The 27,176-nt window shown below is 39.5% G+C and overlaps 1 protein-coding gene across 5 annotated transcripts in view; it reads left to right on the top strand.

Moving 5' to 3' along the window:
* The window catches only part of GAS2 (growth arrest specific 2), a 141,106-nt gene that overhangs the window by 88,697 nt on the left and 25,233 nt on the right, over window positions 1–27,176 (top strand). The window contains exon 8 of one of the 5 annotated variants that reach the window (XM_069564982.1): window positions 1,305–1,698. The exons of 3 other annotated variants lie outside the window; for them this stretch is intronic. In XM_069564982.1, coding sequence (XP_069421083.1) covers window positions 1,305–1,334 — 30 coding nt within the window. In that variant the 3' untranslated portion in view covers window positions 1,335–1,698. Of the gene's footprint in view, window positions 1–305; window positions 638–1,304; window positions 1,699–27,176 lie in introns of those variants that run through there. One more of the 5 variants, XM_069564983.1, reaches the window with a different exon arrangement.

The raw sequence follows: 27,176 nt of genomic DNA, 5'->3' as shown, positions 1-27,176 counted from the left end.
ATTATTTAAGCTTACAAAAACGTTGGAAAAGTAAACAGCTTCAATTGAGGAAATACATAGGACCTATGACTTTTATTCCCACTTTCTGCGTTGCTGTACCTTCCTGCCATTGAGAAAAATTCATTGTACCAAATTTATCATGGATTCTTTTGTATATATATATAGACAATAAGGAAATCAAGTATTAGGAAGTGAATTACTCCCCAAATGTCACACAGCTATAGGAGTTAAAATCTTTCTTTGAATTCAACATATCTGATTTCAGAGCCCATGTTTTTAACTATGTGCTATTCATTCTGTTTCAGACTATCTAGTCACTGGCATGTCGTGTTGAGTATTGCTGCTCAGCTTTCAGCATCCACTGATAATTGACCTGTACTTGATGGGAGCTCCTAATTTGCTTATTCCTTTGCTGCGGTGGTTTGGTAAAGCATGGAATTTAATAGCCAATGCCTGTTAGAAGAGATTACCCAAGAAACAATCTTAGAAAACAATAACACCCCCGCTCCCGCCCCCCGCACACACACAAAATTCAGAAAAACCAGAATGGTTTTCACATTGTTCAACATAGTTATTGATTTTTTTTTCAGTATATTGGCCAGACTTGAAAGATCTTTCCCCAAAAATGATTTATTTGGTGAGTGAACAAAGGGATATTCTCAAATTACTACAGTTATATATTTCCATTTCCAGTTTGCTTTTATGTTATCAATATTAAATCCCATTAATTTTGTTATATATGAAAGGATTCTCTGACCCGGATATGGTGGGTTGGAGAGATAAAATTGCATTTTGTACCTTTTAGTATTTTTAATAAAGGGTCTAAATTAGGCCCTTTATTAAAAAGTACAAAGTACTTTTTGTGTACTTTTTGTATATAGATTGTGACAAAGTACAATCTGAAAAGTTTTGGCATAGCAGTTAATCCTTTTGAAATAATTTTCCCTAAACCTAAGTTTTGAGTAATTTTTTATAATGCTTTTTCCTAACTGTGTTACTTGGTGGAGGGTAGAGTATTTCTTTTGTATGGTTTGTGAAATATACTTGTGCTGTGTGTGCTGTGCTAAGTCACTGCAGTTGTGTCTGACTCTTAGTGACCCTGTGGACCATAGCCTACCAGGCTCCTCTGTCCATGGGATTCTCCAGGCGGGAATACTGGAGTGGGTCACTGTGCCTTCCTCCAGGGGATCTTCCCAACCCAGGATGAAACCACTGTCTCCTATGTCTCGTGCACTGGCATGTGGGTTCTTACCACTTGGAAAGCCAAATTGCACTTACTTATACATTATGTCGTATTTTCACAGGGGCTTCTCTGCTGGCTCAAAGAATGGTAAAGAATCTGCTTGCAATGCAGGAGACCCAGGTTCAGTCTCTGGCTTGCAAAGATCCCCTGGAGGAAGGCATGGGAATCCATTCCAGTATTCTTGCCTAGAGAACCCAATGGATGGAGGAGCCTGGCAGGCTACAGTCCATGGGGTCCAAAGGGTCAGACACACAACTGAAGCAACTTAGCACACATATTTTTCATTACTACTTTTTGAAAAGAATCAGTGTGATTGTTAATTTGTACATTTTCTTGATGATGAAGCTGCAGATAATAGATATTTAACAATTTTCCCAAGGTAATCCAGCTAGTAAGTGGCTGATCCAGGATTAAATTATATTTCTTTATATATTAAATTCCATATATTTCAAACATCACTGCATTTTGGACTGTTTTGTTGACCATGATGGCTACTCCATTTCTTCTAAGGGATTTCTGTGCACAGTAGTAGATATAATGGTCATTTGAGTTAAATTCACCCATCCTAGTCCGTTTTAGTTCACTGATTCCTAAAATGTTGACATTCACTCTTGCCATCTCCTGTGTGACTACTTCCAATTTGCCTTGATTCATGGACCTAACATTCCAGGTTCCTATGCAATATTGCTCTTTACAGGATTGAACTTTACTTCCATCACCAGTCATATCCACAGCTGGGTGTTGTTTTTGCTTTGGCTTCACCTCTTCGTTCTTTCTGGAGCTATTTCTCCACTCTTCTCCAGTAGCATATTGGGCACCTCCCATCCTGAGGAGTTTATCTTTCAGTGTCATGCCTCTTTGCCTTTTCATACTGTTCATGGGGTTCTCAAGGCAAGAATGCTGAAGTGGTTTGCCATTCCCTTCTCCAGTGGACCACGTTTTGTCAGAACACTCTGCCAATAGACAAATCTCAAAATCTCAAAAATGACAGAATGATCTCTGTTCATTTCCAAGGCAAACCGTTCAATATCACAGTAATCCAAGTCTGTGCCCCAACCAGTAATGGTGAAGAAGCTGAAGTTGAACGGTTCTATGAAGACCTACAAGACCTTTTAGAACTAACACCCAGAAAAGATGTCCTCTTCGTTATAGGGGACTGGAATGCAAAAGTAGGAAGTCAAGAAATACATGGAGTAACAAGCAAATTTGGCCTTGGAATACAAAACAAAAGCAGGTCAAAGGCCAATGGAGTTTTGCGAAGAGAACACAGTGGTCATAGCAAACACCCTCTTCCAACAACACAGTAGAAGACTCTCCACATGGACATCACCAGGTGGTCAATACCAGAATCAGATTGATTATATTCTTTAGAGCCAAAGATGGAGAAGCTCTATACAGTCAGCAAAAACAAGACCAGGAGCTGACTGTGGCTCAGATCATGAATGCCTTATTGACAAATTCAGACTGAAGAAAGTAGGGAAAATCACTAGACCATTCAGGTATGACCTAAATCAAATCCCTTATGATCATACAGTGGAAGTGACAAGTAGATTCAAGGGATTAAATCTGATAGACAGAGTCCCTGAAGAACTATGGACTGAGGTTCGTGACATTGTACAGGAGGCAGTGATCAAGACCATCCCCAAGAAAAAGAAATGCAAAAAGGCAAAATGTTTGATGAGGCCTGAAAAGCAGCTGAGAAAAGAGAAGTGAAAGGCAAAGGAGAAAAGGAAAGATATACCCAATTGATTCACAGTTCCAAAGAATAGCAAGGAGAGATAAGAAAGCCTTCCTCAGTGATCAGTGCAAAGAAATAGAAGAAAACAATAGAATGGGAAAGACTAGAGATCTCTTCAAGAAAATTAGAGATGCCAAGGGAACTTTTCATGCAAAGATGGACACAATAAAGGACAGATATGGTTTGGACCTAACAGAAGCAGAAGATATTAAGAAGAGGTGGCAAGAATACATAGGAGAACTATACAAAAGAGATCTTCATGACCCAGATAACCATGATAGTGTGATCACTCACCTAGAACCAGAAATCCTGGAATGCGAAGTCAAGTGGGCCTTAGGAAGCATCACTACAAACAAAGCTAGTAGAGGTGATGGAATTCCAGTTGAGCTATTTCAAAGCCTAAAAGATGATGCTGTGAAAGTGCTGCACTCAATATGCCAGCACATTTGGAAAACTCAGCAGTGGCCAGAGGACTGGAAAAGGTCAGCTTTCATTCCAGTCCCAAAGAGAGGCAATGCCAAGGAATATTCAAACTACCACACAATTGCTCTCATCTCACACGCTAGCAAAGTAAAGCTCAAAATTCTCTAAGCCAGGCTTCACCAGTACGCGAACCAAGAACTTCCAGATGTTCAAGCTGGTTTTAAAAAAGGCAGAGGGACCAGAGATCAAATTGTCAACTTCCGCTGAATCATCAAAAAAGCAAGAGAGTTCCAGAAAAACATCTACTTCTGTGTTATTAACTATGCCAAAGCCTTTGACTGTGTTAATCACCCACAAACTGTGGACAATTCTTAAAGAGATGGGAATACCAGACCACCTGACCTCTATTCTGAGAAATCTGTATGCAGGTCAAGAAGCAACAGTTAGAACTGGATATGGAACAACAGACTGGTTCCAAATTGGGAAAGGAGTATGTCAAGGCTGTATATTGTCACCCTGTTTATTTAATTTACATGCAGAGTACATCATGTGAAATGCTTGGCTGGATGAAGCACAAGTTGGTATAAAGATTGCTGGGAGAAATATCAATAACCTAAGATATGCACATGACACCACCCTTATGGCAGAAAGTGAAGAAGAACTAAAGAGCCTCTTGATGAAAGTGAAAGAAGAGAGGGAAAAATTGGCTTAAGACTCAACATTCAGAAAACTAATCATGGCATCTGGTCCCATCACTTCATGGCAAATAATGGGGAAACAATGGAAACAGTGAGAAACTTTATTTTGGTGGGGGTGGGGTGGGGGGAACTCCAAAATCACTGCAGATAGTGACTGCAAGCCATGAAACTAAAAGATGCTTGCTCCTTGGAAGAAAATCTATGATCAACCTAGACAGTATATTAAAAAGCAGAGACGTTACTAACAAAGGTCTGTCTGGTCAAAGCTTTGGTTTTTCCAGTTGTAATATATGGATGTGAGAGTTGGACTAAAAAGATAGCAGAGTGCTGAAGAATTGATGCTTTTGAATGTGGTGTTAGAGAAGACTCTTGAGAGTCCCTTGGACTTCAAGGAGATCAAACCAGTCCATCCTACTGGAAATCAGTCCTGAGTATTCATTGGAAAGAATGATGCTGAAGCTGAAACTCCAATACTTGGGCCACCTGATGTGAAGAACCGATTCATTGGAAAAGACCCTGATGCTGGGAAAGATTGAAGGTGGGAGGAGAAGGGGACAACAGAGGATGAGATGGTTGGATGGCATCACTGAATCAATGGACACGAGTCTGAGTAAGCTCTGAGAGTGGGTGATGGACAGGGAATCCTGGTGTACTGCAGTCCATGGTGTCACTAATAGTTGAACACGAGTGAGTGACTGAATTTATCTGAACTGAAAATATCACACAGTAAAATTCCCCTTTGAAGTATTTTTTAAATTTTTGGAATAAATGAAACCCTTTGTTTTTTTCTTCTATTTTTGATTTAAGAATCATTTCCCTTGCATTACATAATAATGTGAAATTGTAAAGTTTATAAGATTTTTCTTTCTTCCTTTTTTAGTCTTTCCAACAAGAACATTTCTTGGTTGGTTTACATGTTCTATGCTGATATAAATATGAGTAATTTTTAAAATGAGTTTTGCAAAGTGAAAGTATATGAAACAATTTTAAAGAAAGGGTGTCATGTTGTTAAATTATTGATGAGTCTTCTAGCAGCCAAAGAACAAACCTGTGAAATATCTGTCATTATAAATTGTGTATTATCCTTCCAAGGGCCAAATTGCATAAACAGAATGCAGCCAGATTCATTAAGAAACATACTTTATAACTGTAGCTATCTTGCATTTGCACTGAACATAGCACGGTAGCAATTTTGTAATGACAACATTGACTATAATAAATTAGGACTCATTTATTTTTTGGTATCTTTTTCATAAAGTCAGTGAGTTAAGTTTCTGCAGACTGAGTCATGACAGACCTTGCCTTGTCTTTCCCTTCTAATAGCTGACATTTTGCATTTCCGTTCCTCAGTAAATCATGGAATCTTGCTTGGTTCTGGACCCAGAAGGTACCTTCATCATCTAACTGTCAAGACTTTTACTGAAGAAATCTTACTGATTCATTTCAAATTTTTATTCACTAGAATGGTGTTTTCCACTTATAGTAGTAGCAACATTTTCATTTGAAGCTTGGCTGTATGTTGTTTAGGGTATATTCTGTCATTTCCTGCCATCTTGTTAGAGGCATGCTAAGACCTTGAGGAGATTCCTTATGTAGATTTGGGGAGGAACAAGATATAAGAATTTGGGTTTAATATTAACGTTAGGATATGTACTCAATTTGTTTTACTCTAATGAAAGTCCTAATGTTACAAAAAAAAAAATCGCAGTGAGTTATTTAGAGATATTTGTCCCATTTCCCTAAAAGAACACCAGCAAGAAATCACTACATTATATGACTTTTCTCCTAGCTGTAGCTTTCTCTTACTTTCATTTCCTTTTACATACCAGCTTCTCTGGCCAACTTCTAATCTTCCTGCACTGGACTCACACCTGTCCTTCCAACATTCTTGGCTGGTATGGAGAAATGCCTTCTCTCTTGCCCAGAGGTTTTACAATCTAGCTTGTATTACAGACATCACATTTAAGGGGGCTATAAACTCCATGGAAAAATTATAATTATTTGAAGTATCACCATGTAAAGGACTTTCTCATGCCTTCTCTTTTTTAACTAGCTCTACAATTTTTTTTTTTTCATTTTCACAGAAACGGACACCTTAGTTAACAGTCTGTAACTTTCACTCTAAACATGGTCATTTATTCATATTTTTCTGGAAACCCAGCCTCATAAAATATGTGGGGCAGAGATAATTGGATAGTACCTCCAAGGCCTCATTTGAAGGCAGGTAAAGGGCGGACATGGGATTTCAAATTCTCTTCTAACTTTGGCAGTAGGTATAAGGTCCCCAAGGACTCCATTCTAAACTGCAACACCCAGATAAATAGTAACACAGTAATTTGTCATCATCCACCAATGTGTTAGCTATGATAATGTTACCCATCTGGTACTCTTCTTTTGATGATCATGGTCTTTTGAAGTCCTCGATTAATAGAGAAATTATGGAAACATATGGCACACAGAGCTTTAGGAGTGTTATTGGCCTGTCCACCTATGGCTACAGTAGGCTTCAGCCTTGCACAGAGGCACTTTGGACCATAATGTATATGTCACAAAATCCTGCACCCATGGTGATGTTTACAAACTATCTTTCTACCTTCTTCTAATTTCCCTGTCAACCTTCAACCAACATGACAAGGAGCCGAAAAGTGTTCTCAGAAGCCAAGAGAGGAATGAGCTCTTATCCAATCTTGGGTAGCTCATCTATCTCCTGTATTTATTCAACATCTTATAACAAAAAGAAATCCCACAATGAGCACTAGAAGAATTCCAAAGAAGCCTGAATTTTTAATTGACATACTGGCAGCAAGGATTGAGTGGGATCTTTCTTCATGTACAATATCCATAGATCTGATGGATAACACACACACACACACACACACACACACACACACGGTAGAAATGAAATATTCTAAGGATAAAATGGAAGATAACCTTGAATAGTAAGTTACGCCCATAATAACATCTAATCACGGGAGGGGAAATGAATGTTACCCAAGGATAACTTTACTTTGAAACCCTGATGCTTAGGCAGAGAATCTGGGACATGTCCTTCAATTATAACTGAAGGACTTTCAACCAGTTACCTTTCAGATAAACTGGGCATCTCCTGATGAATATGTGACCATTGTGAGATTTCTAATCTGCATAAATACACTACCTACGTACATTTTAAATTTCATCAGAAGGAAGTATTAATATACTCACATGTCACACAATTTTCTGAATGGAAATATAATGGTGAAACCTTGAATAAATGCAAGAAGTCAAGTAAGTAGGGAAGTCAGAACAAGATGGCAGGATATTCACCTAAAACAGGAAATTTCATAGAGAAAATAAAGACTGTATTTTCATAACAATTTTCTCTACAGTTTCATGAAACCTTCTCTAGAGCCTGATATATTTCAGTTATGGAATCAAGACATAGACTTGATGTCTGTTTTGGGGAAAAATTATTTCCTTACATGTATCTCTTATTAAACTAAGAATTCAGCAAGGAACAGGACACTGAAGGACCCCACAAAATGGATAGTTCTAAACATTTATATTTTAAAGTGTCTATGAATTCTCAGACTGTTTATGCCTTAGTTATCACTTAATGTGGATTATTAGGCATTAAAAACTTCCTTTGACTCTAGGATATGAAGAAATGTAAGAATAGTCATTATAACTTGAAAGTAAAGATTTTCTTTAATCTCGTCAAAAAAGATCACAGTTTGCATTTTCAGGTAACATCCATGTGCCTTTCTGCTGTTGAGACAGAGAGCATTTTATGAACTTTATATCTTCTTGTTTCAGTAGGGTCTTCATGGTTGTGACTATGTCTCCATAGCCAAAGCAAAGCAGACGTTGAAGGTAATCACTTAGATAGTTTAAGTAATGATTTAGTAATTTAAAAACTTAGGGGGAAAGCTTCTCCACATTGCTTTCACGGTGGACTCTTGGCCTCCCATCAAGTGAGGGAAGTTGAGCATCCAAAAGTGAATTTTTTACCTGTGGTTTTTTCCTTTTTCAGTGAGAGTTTGAAAATGCTGCTTCTCCTTCGGTATTCCCATAACAGTTTATAAAAATGGCAACCTAGGGCTTATGGTGGGTGTGTGGCAGGCAGTAACCTAGTAATTTTTGTCTTTTCTTAGTGCAATTTCCTTGCTCCAGTGTGTTCCTTTACTGAGCTTGTTATCAAAATTATTTGAAAGTATAAACCTGGGTTTAGTTTCTGTATGCAATGTCATTTTAGCCTTTGCCTGAAAATATTTAAAATAATATACTTGTGGAATAAAAATGAAATGCCATGTAATTTCAGAATATTTCCATTCTATTCCTATTGTACAAATTGCCTTTCATGATCGGACACATGAATCCCATGGATCTTTGCCAAATTTGGCTCCTGACACCATATCCAGCCTCCAGATCTATCAGCAGGGTTTTAACTAATACATGTGATTTATTAGTTTATTATAAGAAAAGTGACAGAGATAGAAATGGAGTAAGTCTCAAATTTGAAGCCCTGAGGCTATCAGTGTAGATATAAATATTGGCTCATTTTTAGTTTTTAAATATTAATAATTATGATCCACAAGTAATAGCTTACTTGAGTAAGTCTTGTCAATTTCACATAAATAACTGTTAGAAAAGTCCCATTTTGTCCATTTTTCTTTAAACAGGATGGGTGTATCTTGAAACTACATTATGAGAACTAGATTAGATCTCAAAAATGTATTGTTAAATGCATTTATTGATTTGTGATTTATTTCTGCACTCATTCATCAAATACATGAGTATGTGGCATATGCAAAGAACTTTTAGAAATCTCAAGGATATTGTTTGTAAGCTGTGTTTCTTTGTAAAGATCATGCTTAACTATATAAGTAATTGGTCACACATTGGTGATAATTCTGTTAATGGCATATAACTTAATTGGTTGTCCATATTAATAATTGGCAAGAAGGAGAAGGAAATGAATTTCCTTAGAGTCACTTCTAAAATCTCTTCAATGAACCTGAAAATACTCTAGAATATTAGATGATCATGTTGGGTGGTAGAAAAACAGCAGCCATCACTTTCCTTAGACCTGTTGAAAGTCATTGCATAATGACTTGTGAAGCAAGTTAGTACTAAATATGAAACCTAAACCCGCTGCTCTGACCTGGCTATGATAGCCTTGACTGCCATCTATCACCGTAATCAGTTGAACCACTCTTGCTCGCTGGTGTGAAATTTCCCTTTTCATTCCTTAGATATCTTGAAGAAGAAGATGTTGCCTGACAAGTTTCCTCTGTGTTCTTTGTTCTTTTCATGACTTAAATTGCCACACCTCTCTCTGCTTCTCTCTTAAAAAAACCAAAATGGTACGGGGAGGGAGGTGGTAGGGGAGTTCAGGATGGGGAACACCCGTATGCCCATGGCGGATTCATGTTGATGTGTGGCAGAACCAATACAATATTGTAAAGTAAAACAAACAAACAAACAAAAAACAAAACAAAAAAACTTTCCATAAGTGTTTTTCAAAAAGGCATGAGTTCGTCAAGAATGTAGTTATCTGATAACCTTCATCAGAGTCCTTCCTATTTTAGGGTGCATCTCTGCAGAAAATATTTCAAGTTGGTATGATTTCAGTAAGCAGTGTCGGTTTTATAGGAGGTTTGTAAAGGAGCTCACAGGTTAGTTCTTTGGGAGGCAGTTTACATCTCTTTTTGGGAGTGTTAGAGCAGTACAGAATTCTCCTCTTTCCTTTTCTTTACCTTCCCATTTTCCCCTGGGAAGAAAGCAGACTTTGTCAAATTTTGGAAGTGGGTCCTCGTCTTGGCCACTCATTTTTCTTCCAATCTAAATACAAACATAGGATGACAACACTGACATTGTCTTAATTGAAGTGAAATGCACTATAATCAAGATCAAGACGCTTCCTGGAGTCATTGTTCAGAGACCCAGTTCAGTTCAGTCGCTCAGTCGTGTCCAACTCTTTGCGACCCCATGAATCACAGCACGCCAGGCCTCCCTGTCCATCAACAACTCCCGGAGTTCACTCAAACTCATGTCCATCAAGTCGGTGATGCCATCCAGCCATCTCATCCTCTGTCGTCCCCTTCTCCTCCTGCCCCCAATCCCTCCCAGCATCACAGTCTTTTCCAATGAGTCAAATCTTCGCATGAGGTGGCCAAAGTATTGGAGTTTCAACTTCAGCATCATTCCTTCCAAAGAACATCCAGGACTGATCTCCTTTAGGATGGACTGGTTGGATTTCCTTGCAGTCCAAGGGACTCTCAAGAGTCTTCTCCAACACCACAGTTCAAAAGCATCAATTCTTTGGCACTCAGTTTTCTTTATAGTCCAACTCTCACATCCATACATGACCACAGGAAAAACCATAGCCTTGACTAGATAGACCTTTGTTGGCAAAGTAATGTCTCTGCTCTTGAATATGCTATCTAGGTTGGTCATAACTTTTCTTCCAAGGAGTAAGCGTCTTTTAATTTCATGGCTGCAATCACCATCTGCAGTGATTTTGGAGCCCCCCAAAATAGTCCTGCACTGTTTCCAATGTTTCCCCATCTATTTCCCATGAAGTGATGTGACGAGATGCCATGATCTTAGTTTTCTGAATGTTGAGCTTTAAGCTAACTTTTTCACTCTCCTCTTTCACTTTCATCAAAAGGCTTTTTAGTTCCTCTTCACTTTCTGCCATAAGTGTGGTGTCATCTGCATATCTGAGGTTATTGATATTTCTCCTGGCAGTCTTGATTCCAGCTTGTGTTTCTTCCAGCCCAGCGTTTCTCATGATGTACGCTGTATATAAGTTAAATAAGCAGGGTGACAATATACAGCCTTGACGTACTCCTTTTCCTATTTGGAACCAGTCTGTTGTTCCATGTCCAGTTCTAACTGTTGCTTTCTGACCTGCATATAGGTTTCTCAAGAGACCCTCTAGTGCCCAGAGCAAACTTTTGCAGCTGAGCTTTATATTTGGTGGGTACAGACCCTTTTGGGAGTTATCTGTTCTTTCACCCTTGAACACAGGTGGTTCTGAGAGAACAGGAAGATCTTGCTAGGCTGTGACAAGCACAGTTTAGAAAGCTTGGACCCCAGGGCTGAAATACCAGGAGGCCAACAAATCCTAAGCTCCTAGTTCTTCCTCCTCCTGGGTGCCGCAGTCACTGCTTGAGGTCCCATTTTGCTCTCACACTATTCCCTGCAGAATCTCAGCCCTGTGGCCCTTCCAACTCTTGCTAGGGAGGCATGCCAAACTATTTTCATTTCTGAGTCTCATCATCTGATTCTTTTCCCAGTTTTCATTCTCTTTGCCTCATTCTGACCCCTTTCCACAGGTGGGGCTTACGCTGTAGTCATCTTTGCTGTATATCCCTAATGCCATACCTTGATCTTAGTCTCAGATATCTACACCACCTTCAGATCTTGCTGGGTCTGTACAGGCCTGGCACTAGGCACCTGCTTTGGGACTTGTTTGGTGTAAATTGTTGTTCTCTCTGAAGCAAAATCACCTTTCCTGCCTCCTATTATTGGCACTTCTTAGACTGATTTTCTTTACTCCCAAGATACCGTGTTTTTGACCCTCTACCCATAGCAGATTACAAAAAATGTGGCAAGCATCATTTTAGGTTATGGCACTTAAATTTTAGCAACATCTGGATAACCAGAGCTAGTAAGGGAGTTGCTGGTGTGCTTAACATGCCGCCACCCAGTGTTTGCTGCCCAGACATTTCTAGTTAAACACATGAATGCTCCATTTTTATTTTAATGCAACTTCATATCATTATCTCCAATCCTATTTACTCTATTACAAGTATGTCTCCAGAAAAACAGGTGTTTTCTCGTATTCCTAGGCATTGGAGCTATTTATTACAAGTGGCTTGCCTTCATCCTCTTTGATTTCCTTAAAGTGAAGGGCTTTCAAAACAAATCTTATGTTTTTAATTAAGATACATTTAGTGTGCCATTTTCTTTATTTCATTTTTTTATGTTGATCATTGTTAAAATTTTTTTCATTGAATTTATTGCAATATCATTTCTGTTTTATGTTTCGGTTTTGGCTATGTGGGTTCTTCACTCCTTGACCAGGGATCAAACCCACAGTCCCTGCACTGGAAGGTGCAGTTTTAACCACTGGACAGCCAGGGAAGTCTCTATAGTGGGTCATTTTAAACAGAGCACTTTTGCTATGTTTTAAAAGAACAACTCCTGTAATTTTTTTGATAGTGACACAATTATAGATTTATCTAAGAGACAAATAATTGCTTGGGAGAGTTGGAAGAATACTTAAAGCTGTGCTTAATCTATTGATTTGAAGAATTTAGATCACGTTGGGGGAGACGTCACAGTTAAGTTAGAGCTCATGAGTCTTTCATGGGATACATTTTAGGGAGTTAGATATGGGGGTGGTGTTCCTAATAGTATGTTATTTACCACAGGGTTTTTCTATTTAATCTGGACTTCAGAAATCCAGAAAAGCTATCAGGAGAAAGAAAAGTCTGAGATGAGACTCAAATAATAAGCAAAGGTTAGACAAAAAAAAAAGGAAGGGAAAGTGTTTCAATCAGAATCAGAAAGGAAACAACATGCACAGGGGCTCAGAAGCACCAGAGAAAAGAGATAGGGTAGAAAGTGATGAAGGGGGTGCTACAGAGAATAAGACATTACCAAAATTCTTAGAAATGCAGCCTTCAGAGCAGAGGACACGGGGAGGAGGGAGAGATGAGAGGCTTGTGGCAAGGTGAGACATGTGAGCAGACACACAGAGCCATCTCAGCCTACATGTATTATGAAAGCTTTGGCTTTCTCCTGAAGGACATGTAGAGATTCCGGGGAATTTTTAGAAAGGAAGAGATAGGACTAGATTATATTTTAAATCGCTTAGGCTATAGTGTAGAGAATGAACTGAAATGATATAAAATTAGTGGAATACATCCAACCATATTGGCTTGGGGAGTGTATGGGTCATGACAGTGTCAGCTCAACCTGGAGGCCTGTCTGATAAAACTTCCAGATATAATACATATTATGGCCTCTCAGACAAAGCTCTCTTTCTAAGTAAATAATATCTAGGTATTATTGAACACTGAGACACTATTAAGTTCATCTTTGTACCTTAAACAGAATATTGGAAAATTGACATGTTGACATTGGCTTATTCTGACATGTCTGCCTAGCATAGAGGAATTGGCTGCATTTCAGGAGGTCAGAATTCCCACTTGTTAATAAAGTTTCTTTGGTGAGAAGTTTATGTAGAATAAAATTCTAAGCTATATCTAGAAACTAAAAGAGACTCTTGGGAAATTGGTGTTTTCATAACTGTTGTGGGGTTTTCTTTTAATTTTTTCTTTAAAATCTCTGGGAAATATCAATTGACAAGAATACAATAAATTAATAAAAAGGTACAGGCTGGTGTTCTTATCAACAAGTTTGTTTAGGAATTTGTTACTCTAAACTCTTACTCTCCAGATATTACCCAGATTCTCAGTTCTAGGCCTACCTGGTGATTTAGAGCATGTTTCATTTAGCATAGCAGTGCTATAAAAAACATAGTGCCCTGCCCCCAGTAAGCCCAGCAGTGAGACCAAGGGATTTTCTGTGAAAGCTGTTCTTTGGGCCAAGAATCCTCCCTAGAGTATTCTTTGGCCATTTACACATTTCTTTATATGCGTTTATTACATGCATACCCAGAAAGCAGTGATTCCAGATGCACAGCTGAATTCATATGGATCTTGGTTAACACTATTGACCCTCCTCCTGTTAAGTCCCCAAGAATGGCCAGCAACAGCAATGCACCACCTATTAGGTCCCAGGTACAAATGTCACAGTTAAAGTAGTAAACAAAAACTCTCTTTTCATGTTCTGAGAGTGAGGAAATGGACAAGAAACTTATAAGCCAAGGGTAAGATCGTAAAAAGCCAGATATAAATATTTTAGGCTTTGGGGGCCATACGGTTTCTGTCACAGCTACTCAACTCTGTTGTGTTAGCACAAAAGCAGCCTTAGCCAATATGTAACGAGTGAACATGATGGTGTTCCAATAAAACTTTATTTATAAAAGTAGGATGAGGTTCGTATTTGTTTTATGGGTTATACTTTGGTGACTCTTGACATAGGTCAATAAATAAATTTAACTATTCTCATGGATTAGTAAGAAATGAGACAGAACACTATAATGTAGAAGAGAGGTAGTATGTGTTGCTGCTTTGGTGACAGTAGCTGGGAAGGCCTCTTTGTGATTGGGTTAAAGCAATGTCCAAGTGATTAAAGAGAAAATTGTCAGTATCATCCACTTATCTTTCTCTTAAAAGCATAGGTAAAGCTATCAAAGTTAAATCACAGATTACATATTTATAGCAGGTAGGGACCGTATAAACCAGATTTACATGTACCTAGACTCAATAATTATTACACTGTTGTTGAAGAGAATTTCAGGTATCTCCCTGTAATGCTCCAGCCTTCATTAATTTATACTTCCCCTGAATTTCCATGACACTTATTAACTGACAATACTCGCATAGTATTGAGAAGAAGTGACATTGGTTGGTATATCTTTTGTATGAAGTGTATGGGCCCTATTATATACCAGTTTCTATGCCTAGCTTGTTGTCATTACATTATTGGCATACTGTAATATTAGGGTATTATTTCATGAGGATCAGAAACGTTAGAAAAATTTGAAGCTAGAATTTGAACAGGAAATTGCTCAGATTGGTAATTTGTTTTCACAGTATATTAATGATGGTAAAATATTAACTGAAGAAAAAGGAGGGATATACTTTGAATCTCCAGTGTCTCCTCTCTGTGGGGTCAGTTGTTATGTGTGTGAAAGTGAAGTCTCTCAGTTGTGTCCGACTCTTTGCGACCCCATGGACTGTAGCCTACCAGGCTCCTCTGTCCGTGGGATTTTCCAGGCAAGAGTACTGGAGTGGGTTGCTGTTATGTGTGTAGTAGTTGTTAAATCCTGAGCCATAAAGCAAATCAGAGAGTGTAAGTTTATCAATAATACAGTGTGATATTAGGCTTACTTGGTTAAAGCGTGAGGGGTTGTCTTTCAGACAAGAGGCATTGCTTCCTGTGTATGAGGAGATGAATAGGAGTCTATGATCTCAGACCTCAAAGATCCAGTTGGAAAGGGACCCAAGAGTTAACAGTGTAGATAAAATAAGACAAAATAAAAGCTACCATAAGACAGAGCATGATTTCAGCTATGTGTTCAGTAATTCACTGGACAAAAATTTTCTAAGCACCTACAGTGAGCTTGGCACTGTTCTAGGTACTAATGAACTTGGAGACAGGTGAACCCATGTACACTGGAGTTATCTGGAAAACATTCTAAAAGAAGGTGGAAATTCTCCAGTGGTTTGATAAATGAATGCAATTTAAATGTGGAAAGGCATGTTTTTGGAGAATAATAGGGTGAAAATTGTTGAAGACTAGGAAGAACTCTAGAGATGTTTGAATAGTGAGTGGGGCTATCTAACTGGAGATCATGTAGAGAGTTTAAGGAGAGAATAGTGTGAGAAAGGTTGGGGACAGCTAGGGAGGGCCTTGAGTGTAAAAGCCAAAAAGTGTACAATTGAAGCTAATAGCAACAGATAGCGACTGGAGATGTGACTCAATAGCACGATAAAGTCCAAGTTTAAGGCAGTTCTTCTGGGAGAGACATACGTAGAGTTAGAGACTGGAGCAGAACAAATAATGAAACTAAGCAGGAGGCTATTCCAATAGTTCCCAGAATGTGACCATTAATAAAAATGGTGGCAGAGAGAATAGAAAGAAAAAGGACGGACAGTATAAATAGTAGTTTAAGAGTGGAGTTGACTGGATATTGATAGGACAGAGGGAAGAGTCAAAGAAGAAATGAGAATTTTGAAAATGATGATTTTCTTAATATACATTACTCCCCGCCGAAAAAAAAAATTAAGAGAAGAAACATATATAGCTTAAAAGATTTTCTGAGGTCAAGTGATTCTTCCATCAACTGGCTGTAAAACCTTGATCAAGTTATTGAAAATCTCTGTGAGTCATCTGTAATGTGAATTATGATAATACCCATTTTAAAGAACTGACCAGTTTTTCATTCATTCACCAGATATTCCACAAATTTTTTTTTAGCTCCTGAGACTTGAGTAGTGAGACAAGGTCACTGCCTTTAAGGAGTATACTTTCTAGAAGAGACAGATACATTTTATATTATTGACCAGAGACGTATCAATACATTTTTAAACCAGGTGATGCTTGTGGTAAAGAATCTTCCTAATTCGCCTGCTAATGCAGGAGATGTAAGAGAGGCAGATTTGATCCCTGGGTCGGGAAGATTCTCTTGGAGTAGGAAATGGCAAGGCACTCCAGTATTCTTGCCTGGAAAATTCCATGGAGAGAGGAACCTGGTAGGCTACAGCTCATAGGGTGGCAGAGTCAAACAGAACTGATCACACACAGGCAGCAATACAGCACAACACCATTAACATCACCACATTAAGCTGTTAGAGCTTAGAATTGATCAGGGGCTCATTATACAATTTATGATTGTTATCACTCACATTTTGCTCCACTAGGTTTTATTATATTGTATTATATTGTACATGATTATATTGTAAACATAAAATTTTCAAAAATGACACTTTGCAAAATTTTAAGTTAAGAGTAATTTTTCTGTGAATTTTATGCAGGTGTTTTCTCTGATTATCCGAGCAACATATATACTAGTTTCTCAGAAGATGATAATTCTTCAGAATATAGTTTGATTCAGACAGTGTGAATATTAGACCAACAAAAAGACATGAAAAATCTTAGCGATTGATTCCGATATGAAAAGTGAAAATGAAACTCCTGGTGCTGGAGAATGCTCCAGCTTTTGCTTCTACAGAAGAGTGGATTGAAAACCACATTTCATGAAAATTAGAGGACTACACAGGTATGTCAGGTGCAACTATTGAGTGTAATAACCTGCGAAGTGTTAGTGAAATAGCAGAATTAATTTTGGGCCAGCCAAAATAAAAATTGCCAGCCACAAGTATTCAGTTCAGTTCAGTTCAGTTGCTCAGTTGTGTCTGACTCTTTGCAACCCCATGAACTGCAGCACACCAGGCCTCCCTGTCCATCACCAACTCCCGGATTTCACCCAAACTCTTGTCCATCGAGTTGGTGATGCCACCCCCATCCCATCCTCTGTCGTCCCCTTCTCCTCCTGCCCCCAATCCCTCCCAGTATCACGGTCTTTTCCAATGAGTCAACTCTTCGCATGAGGTGGCCAAAGTATGGGAGTTTCAGCCTTAGCATCAGTCCTTCCAATGAACATCCAGGACTGGTCTCCTTTAGGATGGACTGGTTGGATCTCCTTGCAGTCCAAGGGACTCTCAAGAGTCTTCTCCAACACCACAGTTCAAAAGCATCAGTTCTTCGGTGCTCAGCTTTCTTCACAGTCCAACTCTCACATCCATACTTGACCACTGGAAAAACCATAGCCTTGACTAGACGGACCTCAGTTGGCAAACTAATGCCTCTGCTTTTGAATATGCTATCTAGGTTGGTCATAACTTTCCTTCCAAGGAGTAAGTAAGTAAGTCAGTCTTTTAATTTCATGGCTGCAATCACCATCTGCAGTGATTTTGGAGCCCAGAAAAATAAAGTCTTACACTGTTTCCCTGTCTATTTGCCATGAAGTGATGGGACCAGATGCCATGATATTCGTTTTCTAAATGTTGAGCTTTAAGCCAACTTTTTCACTCTCTTCTTTCACTTTCATCAAGAGACTTTTTAGTCCCTCTTCGCTTTCTGTCACAAGTATTAGTTTCTGCCAAAATCCCCTGGTCAACAGTCAATTGTATGCTTGGTCATGTCCAACTATTTGTGGCCCCATGGGCTGTAGCCCACCAGGCTCTTCTGCCCATGGAATTTTCCAGGCTAGTATACTGGAGTGAGTTGCCATTTCCTACTCCAAGGGATCTTCCTGACCCAGGGGTTGAACCTGGGTCTCCTGCATTATAGGTAGATTCTTTGCCACTAGCACCACTTGGGAAGCCCAAGTAAGCACATATAATAAGGTAATTTGGGGTTTAATGAAGGTAGAAGGAAACACTTGATGTAACATAAAGCAACAGGATTCAGGAGAGCTTATTTTAGGAAAAGCTCTAAGGGATGACCTCTCCTAGGAGATGATACTGGGAGTGAGACTTAAACATGGAGGAAGAGCCAGACTTGAGAAATAACAGGGAAAGCTATTTAGAGGTGAAAGGAAAAGCAAATGCAAAGCTTGGCTTATTTGAGAAGCAGGATAGCAATTTTTTTTTTTTTACCTTATATTTGAACAGTTCTGGGAAATGGGAACACCCTGGTTGTGCCTACCTACTGTGGTCCAAGTCTATGGGCAGACATCACAGCAAATTCAAATGAGACACCCGCCCTCTAGTGTCCTCTGTGGATTCTTTAATCCTTTTAATAAGCTTTCTCTCTTCTCAGGACCGTGAAAGATGGTAAATGTATGTCCGCCCACACTGGCTCAGTGAAATGCATTAATATTTTCTGAAGTAGGAAACCAAAAATTCTGAGAAGCCAGATTCTGTCAAAGAAGAGAGTTTCGTTTATTTATTTATCTTGGTAAATGAGAAGGACTGGAAGCGGAGGGGAACAAGCAGAGTTCTGTTGAGAGGGATGACTTGCATATTTTAGTTGGGTCTGTTCATTCTTATATAAACCAGGGCAAAACAATGATCCCATTAAGTGTTATCTTTTCTTACTTCAGTGCTTATCCTTTTTTGGGGAAAAAAAAAAGAAAACAAAAAACAAAAATCTAGAATCAGGGAATACTTTGATTCTATGGTGTGGGTTTAAATTCTATCTCCTCCCCCACAAGAAAATTGTGAAAAGCAGGACCTAGAATTTTCTTCTTTATGAAGTCTAGTCATTTTTCTCATCTCAGGGCCCATCCTTGTAGCTTAGAAGGTGATGGAGAGACAATGAGGAATAGAATGAGAGGTCTTAGACCTTGACTCTCTTTTCACTGGTGTCACCATTGTTTTGTTCTAACTAAACTGACTTCTCTTTTTACAACATAGTCTGCTGCTTCCTGCTCAAAGGCCTTTGGAAATACGGTTCCACTTTCTGAAATGCACCTTCTCTCTCTGTCCATCAGTTAACATCTCATTTTTTAGTTCTTATTGCTAATGTCTCATCCCCCAACAAACCTTCCTTTTCCTCCCCACACTGGGCCCTGATAGACTACGTTTTTCTGTTAAGCACACTGGGACTTCCCCTTCTTTCACCATTAAGCATCTTAGGTGTTACGTGTGTTGGAGTTGCTCACTGGTTCCTCAATACAACATACTCTCCTATACTTGTTCTTGCATATCAAAGTTGCCTAATCGATAGTGATCAAATGCATTGCACTAAAATAAACAGATATCATTGAGGCATAATGCAGTAGTTTTGAAAGTTGAGGGACTCTGAAAACGAAGCTGTGGAAAAGTAATTTTGTAAATTGGCTGTAACAGAAACAAACAAAACATCAATGCCTTAAAGACAGTTTATTTCTCCATCATAAAAATCCAGCCCTAGTTTGATGACTCTGCTCCTCAAAGTTCTCAGGGACTCAGTTTCGCCAGCTCAACACTGCTGTCACTACTGGTGGGTCTCAGGTATATGGTCCTAGGTAGCTCTGTGTTTCTTGCAGAATCATGGAGGGGAGGATGAAGAAGGGACATTTACAGAAAATCCCTGACTCACTTGATTCTTCTGCTTACATCTCATTGGCTGTAACTTAGAAATGTAGTCATATCTACCTGTCCGAGAAACTAAGAAATTAGTCTTTATTCCAGGCAGTGGTGTGTCCAATTTAGATTTCTACGGCCTTAGAGGAAAGTAGGAGAAGGGCAGGGCAACCCACTCCAGTATTCTTGCCTGGAGAATTCCATGGACAGAGGAGCCTGGTGGGCTACAGTCAATAGGTTTGCCAAGAGTCAGACACGACTGAGTGAGTAACACACAGAGGAAAATAAGAGTGTCTAGGGATCCACCATGTTTTTCCCGGGAAAAATTGGGATACACAACACAGAGATTGGGCATATCTGAATGACCACTTTGCAGATCATCAAGCATTAACTGTGGCCTTGAAATTAAGGCTTTGATTCTATAATTTGTGGGGAGAATTAAAGGCACAAGAGTTACTTCATATTGATACTAAAATGGTCTGTTCTTTTGAGTGTGGTTTTTGTTTTTGTTATGCTATTTTAGTGGGATCCATACAGGAGACTCTCACTACAAGGATGGTTGCAGTAAAGAATAGCATGCTTTTTCATGAAATGTATTGACTTGCAAGCACTTTAATTCTAATTTAGAGCCAGATTAAATTCAATCAGCCATATAAGTCTTTAATTTTCAGTACATATGGTAAAGGAGAGCAACTGTGGTTTAGAAATAAAGTAAAAATTACTTACAGCACTTTATATTTATTTAATGCTTGGCTATTTACCAAGCACTTTGAATTAAGGGCAGTTTGACCTTATCACAAACAATCCCCAAGGCTAGCTAGATGAAGAGATTAACAGACTAGAGTCAGACAACTAATAAGCGATGGAATCAAGATGGAACCATGTTCATGTTATATCAAGTTCAAGTTCTTCCTCCTGTCCCCCAGAGCATGTCAAAACCTGGGAGTGAACCTGTGGAAGTATGGATAAGAAAGCATGCATCTCCTAAATGCCTGGTTGGTAAAGCCTGCAACAGAAGAGGAGCATTTATTATAATATTTATGTGGGTAGCCTGTATTCTTTAATCCTAGTTCTTTGAGAAGTTTCATATGGAAACTTCCATGGTCAGGGCTTTTAATTACTTAATCACTGCAGCAAGCAGTGCAGAATGACAGGGCATCCTGTCTTCTGACAAACAAGGGCCAGCACACACACACTAAAGACACGCTGTGGTCCATACTCTCCTGTCACTAAGCAACCAAGAGCCGATTTCTTTGTATTCTGACTTATTCTCTGAGCTAGAGAGGTCTCGCACAAGGCCCTTCAAAGCTGGACCTTATGGCGAGCCGGGCGAAATGAAATTCAAGGGTACTGTGGCTGTTCTCACAGGGTGTCTATTTCCTGACGCATGTCCCCGCCTCTGCTGTGATAGCAGGTCATGTCTGAATGCAGCTGCCTCTGGCCTGATTCAGAATTTTTCAGTCACAGAGGTTTAATTAAAATTTCTAGCAAGGCTCATCTATCATTTCTCTTTTGTAATTTTTTTTTTTCTCTAAGAGACTAAAGTGCTTGTGGATTTATAGAGCCTTTGTTTCTATAGAAAGAAATTCATAAGCCTTCAGCATCTCAGAGATTTTTATTGGGAACCTTAATGGAAAGCAGATCACAAATGCTGGTCTGTGCTTTCAGCTAAAAATGTGTGAATAAACTCTTTGAGGTTTATAATTTAATTCAGTGTGATATAAAGTCCAATAATATAAAATCAGCAGTAATTATTTTCAACAATATGTAACGAAGTAGTTCTCACCTTGAGTTATCATGACTCCTCATGTCTTATGCTTTCAGAAATGGGAGTTCATAGGCTAAATTCAGTGTCTCAAAAAGTAGATGGAACTTGTACTTTCACCAATGTCAAGGGTACATGAGCTCACCAAAATATAGACTTTAGGTCAAATTATTATAATATTAATTATTATATGAAAGTGAAGTCGCCCAGTCGTGTCCAACTCTTTGCGACCCCATGGACTGTAGCCTACCAGGCTTCTCAGTCCATGGGATTTTCCAGGCAAGAGAACTGGAGTGGGTTGTCATTTCCTTCTCCAGGAGATCTTCCTGACCCAGGGATCAAACCCAGGTCTCCTGCATTGTAGGCAGACACTTTACCCTCTGAGCCAGAATGGGAAGACTAATTATTATATAAATAATATTATTTGCATATAAATATATAAATAAAAATTATTACACAAATAATAATACTTTGACCTAAATTAACTTTAATTTCAGTTTAGTTCAGCTGCATTGCTCAGTCATGTCCAACTTTGTGACCCCATGGAGTGCAGCACACCAGGCTTCCCTGTCCATCACCAGATCCTGGGGCTTGCTCAAACTCATGTCCATCGAGTCAGTGATGCCATCCAACCACCTCATCCTCTGTCATACCCTTCTCCTCCTGAATTCAATCTTTCCTAGCATCAGGGTCTTTTCTAGTGAGTTGATTTTTTGGATCAGGTGGCCAAAGTATTGGAGCTTCAGCTTCAACATCAATCCTTCCAATGAATATTCAGGACTGATTTCCCTTAGGATTGACTGGTTTGATATCCTTGCAGTCCAAGGGACTCTCAAGAGTCTTCTCCAACACCACAGTTCAAAAGCATCAATTCTTCGGTGTTCAGTCTTCTTTAAGGTCTGACTCTCACATCCATACATAACCACTGGAAAAAAACCATAGCTTTGACTAGACAGGCCTTTGTATGCAAAGTAATATCTCTGCTTTTTAATATGCTGTTATCTAGGTTTGTCATAGCTTTTCTTCCAAGGTGCAAGCGTCTTTTAATTTCATGGCTGCAGTCACCATCTGCAGTGATTTTTGAGCCCACCAAAAATAAAGTCTCTCACTGCTTCCATTGTTTCCCCATCTATTTGCCATGAAGTGATGGGACCGGATGCCATGATCTTTATTTTTTGAATGGTGAGTTTTAAGCCAACTTTTTCACTCTCGTCTTTTACTTTCATCAAGAGGCTCAGCAATTCCTCTTAGCTTTCTGCCATAAGCATGGTGTCCTCTGCATATTTGAGGTTATTATTGATATTTCTTTTGGAAATCTTGATACCAACTTGTGCTTCATCCAGCCCAGCATTTCTCATGAAGTACTCTGCATATAAGAAGGGTGACAATATACAGCCTTGACACAGCCCTTTCCCAATTTGGAACCAGTCTGTTGTTCCACGTCATGTTCAAACTGTTGCTTCTTGACCTGCATACAGATTTCTCAGGAGGCAGGTCAGGTGATCTGGTATTCACATCTCTTTCAGAATTGTCCACAGTTTATTGTGATCCACACAGTCAAAGGCTTTGGCATAGTCAATAAATCAGAAGTAGATGTTTTTTCTGGAACTCTCTTGCATTTTCAATGATCCAACGGATGTTGGCAGTTTGATCTCTGGTTCCTCTGCCTTTTCTAAATCCAGCTTGAACATCTGGAAGTTCTTGGTTCACGTATTGCTGAAGCCTGGCTTGGAGAATTTTTAGCATTACTTGGCTAGCATGTGAGATGAGTGCAATTGTGCGGGAGTTTGAATGTTCTTTGGCATTGCCTTTCTTTGTAATTTAGGTTTCCTTATACTAGTCAATGGATATTCTAAATAGGACTTTTGTTTGTTTCTGCTTAGTTAAAATGGGGACTAAATTAGTTCTTAATAAATAAGTTTTGCAGATAAATTCTTTTTAGCATGATATGGAAAAAGTATGCAGATTTTAGAATAAAATATAAGATGGAGCCCTGGTCCTGTTTTGTCACTTTGAGTAAGTCATGCAGCTATTGTGAGAATGAATTTTCTCATCTGTACACAGGGGATTAATCATATTTATGACAGATTCATTGTGAGAGGTAGAGAGGACTATTAGCCTAATAAAGAATGGTTATCATCACCACCACCATCATCAAAGTTGTTTTATTCCACCAAAACATGGGGATTTAAAAGAAAAATTAAGTGAAACAGTTGCTTATTTAAAAATCAATTGGGTAGCCCTGTTTGAAGACTCAACAAAGATGAGACTCAGGTGATCTGGGCAAAACATCTTGAGCAAGTCGTGGTATTGTTAGACCCTTCTTGTCAGTATCTGTGTGAAAGAAAGCATTGGATACTGACCTGTAAGGTACCTTGTAGCTTACATAGTTTAGTTTCCTCACCACCCAACCAAGACTTCTCCTTCCCAGCTCTCTGCCTTACACAAAGAGTACTACCTTGCAAGCTCCTGCTCTTCAGTGAGCCTAAGTTGCCTTGTCTACAAAATGGATATAGACACATCTGCCTTCTGGACTGTTGCATTTAAGAGCCTGGCATATAGCAGAACTTGCTTAAACTGTAAGTGGCTCCCCTGGTGGCTCAGATGGTAGAGAATCCATCTGCCATGCAGGAGATGCAGGTTCAATCTCTGGTTTGGGAAGATCCTCTGGAGAAGGAACTGGCAACCCACTCCAGGATTCTTGCCTTGAGAATCCCGTGGACAGAGGAGCCTGGTGGTCTACAGTCTATGGGGTTTCAAAGAGTTGGACATGACTGAGAGACTAACACACACACAAAATGTAAGTGGCAGCTGATCACTCTGTGGAGTCCACTCCACCCTTCTCACAACCACAGTTTGCTAGGTTCTTCGCCATCCTGGCCATGCCCTCTGGGTGCTCTAGAAGCTGGTGCTGTCCTTCCTCCACTCGGCCTGGGGATCAAGCCCAGGCCTGCACATGTTCTCACAATGGGTCTAGGTCCTCTGTCTCTCTTCCATCTTCACTCTCCTTTAAGGGCGTGTAACCTTCATTCCTGAGGCATCTCTCTTGACACTCTTTCTCAATTAGTTGTTGCCTCTGAAGTCACGGGTTAGAGTCATTTGCAGACCATATTTCATCTCCTGGCCTGGCCACGGAAGGCTCCAGAAAACCTGAGACAGGCAAAAGCCTGGGGTTAAATTGCCAGAACAGCCTTACTCTTGGAGAACAAAAAGGTGGGGGCAGATTTAAAACTCCCAAATCCTCCTTTTTATGCTGTAAATGCTTCATCTTCAGGATTCTGAATGCCAAGGACAGCTTGTTTGGTCTGCGTGAGTTGTGGCTGTTTTGTCGTCTCAGTCCAACCTACTCTGTGTATCACAGACTCAACACTTCACAATATCTTTGCTGCTGACAGAAAAAAAGCAGAAGTCAAACAACCCACACACTCAGAAAATACATCCTTGCAGGCTGCGTGGATAAAGACGATCAGTGGCACAAGGTATCTAGTGCCCTCTCTCCCTTCTTTTTCCACCTTCTGGGTGGGAGGGGACTCCGTCCCCTCCCACACGCTCACTCAGTCTCTCTGATTCACTCTGACATAGTATCCTCACTGGAAACTGCTTTTCCTTCCTCCTGATACATTCCTGCTGTATCAGAGCTATTCATAACAGGGCCTGCCAGAAGGTACTGAATCACCACCTGCCTAATATTTAAGAACAATATTACATACAGAACAAAGTAAGGCACATACGGAGCCCCACATACAGAACGTGCCGAGTAAAGGACTTTGCTGATGTCTTGGGAATTGGGGAATGCCCCCGTCACCTCCACAGCTGTGCCTTGATGATTTGTATGGATTACCAGGTTCTTCGGGGACTCTGCTAAGGGTGTCTCCACCTTTAGTTTCATTACTCTAGGGCAGCTTTTGCAGTTTTTGCTCTGAGCTCTCTGCCTTTCAAAGCACTGGATGTTATGCCGCCGTCATTGAAGAACTGTTAGCTTCCTGAGTGCCATTATTCAGGATAAGGAATCTACGGGAATATAAATGGCAAAACAAAGAAACAACTAACATGGATGGTTTTATTTTATGGGGGAATTGGCATTATCATTCTGGAAGATGTCAACATGTTAACATGCCTAGAAATTGCTGTCTTGCTGACATTGACTATGAGTTAATTATATGTAATTCAGAATAGATTCTTAACATATGAGCACAATACCTAGGAGTCAGTCTTCTTGAATAAGTCCTGCAGAATGACATAGTTTTTCATAGTTTGGCCAAGGCAAACCAAAGCAAACAAATGAACAAAAAAAACCCCATTCTCTCATCTTCCCAAAGGCAAGCCACCTTTGTTGTGCCACCTCAGAATAGCTTGAAATGTTCTTCATTATATCTCATAGTTATGTTAAAATAGTCACAAAGCTTCTCAGACCTTCATTTCTGAGTTCAGTTCTACATTTACATCAGTGGTGTTTAAAAAAAAATGGGGAAAGGAGAACTTTATCTGAGCTGTCAAATCTTTATTTTTTAAACAACTGGTTAGATAGAAATATTGGTAGAGATAACTAAATAGTCTTGAGGTGGATTTTTGAAGATTAACTGAAAGTCCAGTCAGGGATTTCTTCACTCAATAAGTCACTCTAAGTCCATTCGTCTGCTTACTCATTCTGCAAAAGGTTATTGCTTATTCATTATTTGTGAGGCTCTGTGTTCAATAATAGTAACTTGGAGTTAGTATTAATAATTAATCATATCTCAAGATGTACCTTGGACTTGTTGCTGAGGTCCTAGAATATAATCAGTGATGTAGGACAGAAATGATTCTAACTGTATCTACCACTCTGTGCATAGGTGTGTGCTCAGTTATGTCCAACTCTTTGCGACCCCTGGCTTTCCTGGTGGCTCAGCTGGTAAAGAATCCACCTGCAATGCAGGAGACCTGGGTTCCCTCCCTGGGTTGGGAAGATCCTCTGGAGAAGGGCATGGTAACCCATTCCAGTATTTTTGCCTGGAGAATCCCCATGGACAGAAGAGCCTGGCTGGCTACAGTCCATGGGGTTGCAAAGAGTCAAACACGACTGAGCGACAAAGCACAGCACAGAACTGTAGCCAGTGAGGCTCCTCTGTCCATGGAATTTTCTAGGCAAGAATACTGGACTGAGCTGCCATTTCCTACTCCAAGGGATCTTCCTGACCCAGGGATTGAACCTGAATATCTTTTTATATGTTTAAATTAATTAATTAATTTAAATTGGAGGCTAATTACTTTACAGTATTGTAGTGGCTTCTGCCATATATTGACATGAATCAGCCACGTGTGTACATGTGTCCCCCATCCTGAACCCCTCTACCACTTCCCTCCCCATCCCATCCCCCTGGGTCATCCCAGTGCACCGGCTTTGAGTGCCCTGTTTTGTGCATCAGACTTGGACTGGTTGTCTATTTCACATATGGTAATATACATGTTTCAAAGCTATTCTCTCAAATCATCCCACCCTCCCCTTCTCCCACAGAGTCCAAAAGTCTGTTCTTTACATCTGTGTCTCTTTTGCTGTCTTGAACATAGGGTCGTCCTTGCCATCTTTCTAAATTCCATGAATATGTGTTAATATACTGTATCAGTATTTTTCTTT

The sequence above is a fragment of the Ovis canadensis genome, chromosome 21 (genome assembly GCF_042477335.2).
Source record: "Ovis canadensis isolate MfBH-ARS-UI-01 breed Bighorn chromosome 21, ARS-UI_OviCan_v2, whole genome shotgun sequence".
NCBI classification, from domain to species: domain Eukaryota; kingdom Metazoa; phylum Chordata; class Mammalia; order Artiodactyla; family Bovidae; genus Ovis; species Ovis canadensis.
This window is presented reverse-complemented; position numbering and strand designations above follow the sequence as displayed.